Genomic DNA, 6,522 nt, shown 5'->3' on the forward strand with positions numbered 1-6,522 from the left:
TTTAATCCTAAATTTTGTAGTCTGTCTAGTATAATGGCTAGATTTCGGTTATGTTCTTGGATGGTGCTCCCGAATATTATAATGTCATCCAGGTATACGAAACAGTTATTTCCTATTAACCCCCGTAGCGCGGTATCCATCATACGTTGAAACGTCGCCGGTGCGTTTTTAAGGCCGAAGGGCATGCGATTATAGTGGAAGTGACCTTGTGGGGTTGAGAATGCAGTATATTTTTTGGAATTTTGCTCCATAGGTATCTGGTGAAATCCTGACGAGAGGTCTAGGGCCGAGAAAAATTTAGCTTTGCCTAAGTGCTCGAGTATTTCGTCCGAATTTGGTAAAGGATACGCGTCTTGGTCTGTTTGCTCGTTTAATTTTCTAAAATCTATAACGATTCTCCATTTTTGTTTGCCTGATGCATCTAATTTTTTTGGAACTACCCAAATTGGTGCGTTATATGGACTGTCCGATGGTTCTATGATTTGTTTGTCTAACATGTCGTTGATTTGAGTCTCGATTTCCTTTTTATGACATTCGAGCTGTCTATAAGATTTGATGTTTATAGGTTTGTCTGTCTTGAGTGTGATTGTATGTTCTGTCAAGTTGGTACATGGTAATGAGTCTGTTTCCATATTAAAAACGTCTAAGTAATTGATGAGGATTTTCTCAAGGGGTTCTCGGAGTTCTGGATCAATATGTTTGGTACGTATTATTTGTGCGAATTTATTAATTTGGCTTAGTTTATCGGGTTTCTCTATTTCGTTTGTAATGTGACAGATTTGCTTACCAGTGTTGATGAAACATACTGTTGTGGGCTTTCCTTCGATGTATTGGGCTGAGATTAGAGTTTCTCCTGGTCTTATCTTGCTATCGGTTTCCTGGAATGGTAATATAATTTCGTCCAAGGTTAGTTTATTGTTAGTGACGCTGTATTGATACTTTGTAAGGAATGGGAGTCCGATTATTCCATCTTCGATTAGGGGAAAGTTGTTAGGGACTACGTAGAATTGATGATTTTTCTTGAGCATGGTTAAGTTGCAAATTTTGTTAGTGGTATGTTTGTCACTTCCCATTAGGAAGGTTTTTGGGTTAGAAGTTTGGACGTTTAGTGAGGCTTTTTCTTTTATAAGGTTGATTCCTGCTCCGGTATCGATGAGGAATCTGGCTCTTCCTCCGTCTCTTCGTTGCAGTACGATTGATAGTAATCTTCCGGTGGTGGTGCAGTTAACTCGAGGTAAGCTTCCTCTGGGTTCTCCGTTGTTTGGTTTACTCGAGGTGGAATCTTTCCTTGGCTGGCAAATGGAAAATTTCGAGAGTAGCATTTTTCGGCTGTGTGTCCAATTCGTAAACACTTTGGACACTTCGGTTTCATGCGGTCGTCTAATGGTCGGCTAGGTAGCTGAGCAGAAGTTTGTGGCTGTGAATCGGTAGTAGTTCGCTTGGATACTAATGTAATGTTGTGAGATTGATTCTTTGGGCGGTTGGCAACACGATTTGCTTCTCGTAACCATTGCTCTCTATCAGCTGCTAGTCGTTGGGCAAGGTTCAGGTTCTTTGGATCGCTAGATACCACCATCTGTCCTATCTCGTATCGTAAGTTGAGCAAATATGTTTTAAGTGCTTCGCGTTCTTCAATATCTATAGCTACGCGTCGTTCTGTTGGTGTGCGGTTTTCGTTTTGGACTGCATAATTTAATTCGTTTAGCTGTTGTCGGAATCTGGAGTCAAAAGATTGTACACTTTCTGTTGCCCCTTGTTTTAAATTCTTTAATTTGTCCCTACAGTTGCTAATAGTTGTTGGTGTTAATACGTGTTGTCTTAAGCATGAATATAAGTCTTCGAACGAGTTGATTTTTAGATATCGTATGTTTCGTTTCGCGTTGTCGGTAATCTTTTCGATCAGTATGAGATCTAATAATAGCTCTCTGTCACTTGCCTTGCACCTAGCTCTTGCTTTGCGGACCGATAAGATGAAATCTTCAACGCCTACGTCATCTTGACCACGTAGTGTCTCGACAGTTCGTATGGCCTTATCTGCCTCGAGCCCTCGATCTTCGTTGTAGTTGTTTATTGGTTTAATCGCGGCGCGGCTAGATGCGGCTCGTGGTCTTTGTGACGTGTTCGGTCCGTCAGTTTCGTCATCCGTTACGTTATCAGCAGCGGTTTCTAAATGGGCGTTTATTTGCGACTGGTCAGTCTCGGTGTCGTATTTTATTTCCATGGTTTTTGCAAGATCGCGTATTTCTTTAGAGCGATTTCTATCGCTAGTTTCCGCAAATTCTTTTATGTTTTTAATGTTTTGATCGGTGCTGTTTCTAAAGCTTCTAAACTCGTGAGTTAGGCTTTCAAATTGTTCAATCAGGGTAGCGATTAGTTCGTTTTGTTTAGCGGTACTCTTGTCAGTTGGGTTCATGCTGAGAAATATGACACTTTCGGCGGAAGAAGAGTCACTATCTTCAGAACGTATTTCAGGCTTACGGTTTCGATAATGTACGAAAGCCAGCTTACCGAGATTCTTTGCAGATCCTTCTTTTGATCAAGGAGGTGACCGTGGTCCTTCGCTGTAGAATCCGTAGAGTTCCCGTTGAAGTTTCCTCTTGATGCGATGAAGGGATCCTGGCAGGATCGCCAATTTTGTCACGTCGATTCGGGGTAATTTCACGTTCCGCACGCAAGGTGAGAAATTCGTACTTAAATTTTGATTGTTATTAGAAAATTTATTGAACACTGACAGAGTAACAATACAGAATGGTCAAACAGCACAGAAAAGAATGTTCTTACAACGACTCGAGAGGTACTTTTTTATATCAAGGACCCGGCTCCTGTGGAGGGGCTATCGCTGGATGCCGGTCACACAGGGTTTCTATTACTGCTTAGCCATCATTTTGCTGACCAAGGTATGTGAGGCATAACCATCCTTTCGTTGCGTTCTCACGACCACCGTGACAACAGCAATCTTTAAACGCTTATAAAACCATAAGCAATCGTGAAGATTAGAATTCGCTAATTGGGCGTCTCTCAATCCAGTTTTTGATCTTGGGTAGAAGGAGGACCTTTTTCTCCAGCAGCTTCAGATTCTCGTAATTCTCGATCAGATCAGACTTGTACATAAAGTTCAAATAATCGAGCAGAGCAACGAATGTTAAATCAGCCCAAGAGAGAGTACCATCGTAGAAGTAGCCGTCATTTTCCTTCACTTGCTGGTCCAAACGTTCTAAAATGAACGGCAGCGTCTCTTCAGCAGCCTTGCGTTTTGCAGCTTTGACCTTCTCGTCCTCCTCATAGTGGAAGGCGGCAATTTCTGAAAATTTGTTTTCAGTTAAATACTGAAGATAGAATTACAATCCTTTTTAATCCTTTGTCTTGTATTGTTGACATACGTGTATCGTTCGATTAAATCAAATATTAAATCGGATTTCAACTAATAAATACCTGAACAGATATGTACTATCTGTTATCAAGATTCTCATAAGATTTATGCAAAACAGCACTGGATACTCACTATGACGAATATCATGAATAGTATCAACAGTGGCATCAATATGAAGATTTGCCCAGTCAGTCTTTCCAGTTAAGTCATATTGTTTGGCTAAGTAACGGCAAATAGCTGTAGACTGAGCTACCTTCCTTCTATCAGCTACGAGCATAGGAAGCAGGCCATAAGGCGTCACTAAAAACATACAACTAATAGAATCAAAGATTCTATCGAACAAACAGATTATGATGCTTCTTAAATATCTAGCTTCCTGTTATCTGTTTTGGAAAGATATAATTAAATTTATTGATAATTTATCAGCAAACAAAGGGCATTGTCTCCTTAACAATACCTATTGTTCTCCCACATATCTTATAGAGCAATGGAGAGTAAACAATAATCTCTGTTATACTCTGCATAATTGTGTTCTACTTTATTTAGCTACTTTAGTTAAATTAGGAAAGATGAGATTTAAGAAACAGAACTTCTTTAAATTTTAAGCTTACAGGGCTTTATTTCTGGCCAGACGTCCTTTTTGATACGTTCATCTTCAAATGGAATACTAGCATAGCTGAAGAAGAACGGATTGGTTCTGCCAATGCCGTAACTGGGAAGTAAGTCAATTTATAGAGCGGCATCTTCCTGGAAGTATAATATATACAAAGTAAAAACGAAGAATCATTGATGACAAGAATTATATTATTACAAATTATGAAGTATAAGACAATTTAAGTAAAAAGCATCAACTACTAACTACTCGCATAGCTATTTGTATCTTCATATTTTAATATAGCTTAGATATAAAAAGAATATTATTTTTGGATGTAATAATGTATAAACTTGCGCCAAATATTATAACAAAATATTGCACTTTCTATTTAAGTAGGATAGACATATTACCGGCAGCATATCTTTTTTCTATAGCAATGAAATTGTTTATAAAAAAGTTTATAAGAAAACTATCAATTAATGCAAACAACGCATTTCAAAATATTAATTACATTCGCGCGATTCGTTATCTCTAGTATTAATTTAACCATATGGTTCTATACACCCAAGACCCTCTAACAGTAATTTAGTACCATTACTAGTCGTATGTACAATGTATGTTTGTATGCAACTTTCGTAACTACAAAACATTCAGCAGTGATTATATATTCTTCCAAACATAAGAAACATTTTCTAATTGCATACTTAAATTTATCGATCAATTATGAACATATGATAACATTTATTTCTTTCAACTACTAATTTTCAAATCCTCTGCTGTTCCGTTAATTGAACGACGCGCCGACTTTTCGTACAAGTATCTTGTATCTTATCTGTATTATTTAGTTATCAATAAAGAAGAAACATTTTCTAATTGTATATTTAAATTTATCGATCAATTATGAACATGTAATAACATTTATTTCTTTCAACTACTAATTTTTAAATCATCTGCTGTTCGGTTATTTGAAGGATGTCGGCTTTCTGTAGAAGTATTTCATATTTATTATTTAATTATGAATAAGGAAAAAACATACAAAATATAGTTTTTAAACGGTTTATTATTTATAAAGAGAAACTTTGACTCAGGATATATATACTATATATATATACTATTTACTTACAATTTTTTTTTTAAGACTTCAAAGTCGAAACAAGCACAGGAAATTTCCAAGCCGGTTAACAGAAACTTGAATGAGACAAAAATAACCTTTAGATCTCTATATGTTCTTCTTCCCCCCTGTTGCTTCCACGTAACTCTTATCCTATTGGTGGAGCTGTGCTGATATGTGAAATTATGACTACATAAAAACATCCGGAAAGACTCATTGAATGATTTTATAGTTTAAGGTTAATAAATTTCCATAAATTAAAGTTGAAAATTTATGAGAACATGTTTTCTGTAACAAAACTTAGTAAAAACAAACTAGTAAGGTTTATAGATTCTTTAATGATTATGTATGTATTCATAAACTAATTCGATAAACATCGTTCGATAAAACGTCGAACAACACACAACATTGAAGCGCGAAATTTCAAATTCAATGAAAGATAAATAACAAATATTGCGAACAAATGATATTAAATTTACAATAATCTCATGTAAGAAAAAATAAAAGGGATAAAAGTAGTACAGAAGATAGAAAAATCTATAAAACTGGTGGCTGGGAAATAGAAAATATATAAATTTATGTTATTAGAGTTTAGTACTTCTGTCGATCAATGTGTTACGACCGTTCGCGGAGATACGCAGTCGCAGTAGCGAGAGGCGTAAATTCTCGCTACGATTCGGTGAATCGACGCCGCGAAGTAGTCGTTCCCCTGTTTCGGTTAAGATAAGAGGTGGTTAAATGAATATGACACAGTATAGTAAGTTATATTTCACCGTTTATTCCAACAACTTATAACGAAGGCAGTTACGCTGGTGCGTATGTACGAGATTTTTTTTTTTTTATTTATTTGTTGAAATTACAATCAATTCTCGCGTTGAGAATATGTACGAGATGAATGAGTGACTGATCTGTGGGTGTGTCCTACCCGGTGGAAGGATATTGACCGTTCGAAGGATGTGAAATCAGAACTGTCTTGGGAGACGATGCTGTCTCGGAGGAAAGCTAAGGATGGGTGTGTCTAGCGCACGGGACCATCGGATTTGTTGGTGACGATTTTAGTTAGGAGAGTGAAGGAAGTGGCTTCGTTGTTAATTGGTTAACGAAGGGTCTTAACCGCCCTCGAGAGAAAGTGGTTAGTGGGAGGAAAGTTGCAGCATACGTGAGAAAAACTAACTTTCCCTTGTCCAGTCGGGGTAGACAATAGTCTTTAGAAATTCTTCGGAAACAGACGTTTGTTTGGTTTGAAGGACCTTTTCTAGGAAATCTATGAGATTTATGGAAGGTACTTGAAACTATGGAGGATACGCTGCGAGTATCCGGTGACATCTGGTTGCCATATTGCTCGCGGTGCGACGTAACAAAATGGAATAGAAAGATTATACCACAGACGAAATTATACTTTATACTTTATTATACTTTATACTTTATTATTACATTACATCAATT

General features: G+C 37.1%; 1 protein-coding gene across 1 annotated transcript; it reads right to left on the reverse strand.

Annotated features, from left to right (window-relative positions):
- Window positions 1-2,898: 2,898 nt before the first annotated feature.
- Window positions 2,899-5,408, reverse strand: LOC143304363 (glutathione S-transferase-like). Its single transcript, XM_076626821.1, has 4 exons — window positions 5,089-5,408; window positions 3,982-4,117; window positions 3,503-3,670; window positions 2,899-3,301 (listed from the first exon to the last, which is right to left on the reverse strand). Exons 3-4 carry the CDS (start codon window positions 3,645-3,647, stop codon window positions 2,994-2,996), a joined length of 453 nt encoding a protein of 150 aa, XP_076482936.1. The 5' UTR covers window positions 3,648-3,670; window positions 3,982-4,117; window positions 5,089-5,408; the 3' UTR covers window positions 2,899-2,993.
- Window positions 5,409-6,522: the final 1,114 nt, after the last annotated feature.

Source organism: Bombus vancouverensis, unplaced genomic scaffold (assembly GCF_051014615.1).
Source record: "Bombus vancouverensis nearcticus unplaced genomic scaffold, iyBomVanc1_principal scaffold0031, whole genome shotgun sequence".
Taxonomy (NCBI): domain Eukaryota; kingdom Metazoa; phylum Arthropoda; class Insecta; order Hymenoptera; family Apidae; genus Bombus; species Bombus vancouverensis.

Bases quoted from the DNA above. Each gene is read 5' to 3' on its own strand.
- LOC143304363 (XM_076626821.1), bottom strand. From the start codon at position 3,647: ATGCTCGTAGCTGATAGAAGGAAGGTAGCTCAGTCTACAGCTATTTGC. The intron at 3,302-3,502 runs GTGAGTATCCAG...ACAAATTTTCAG, and splicing joins TATTCATGATATTCGTCATA to AAATTGCCGCCTTCCACTAT.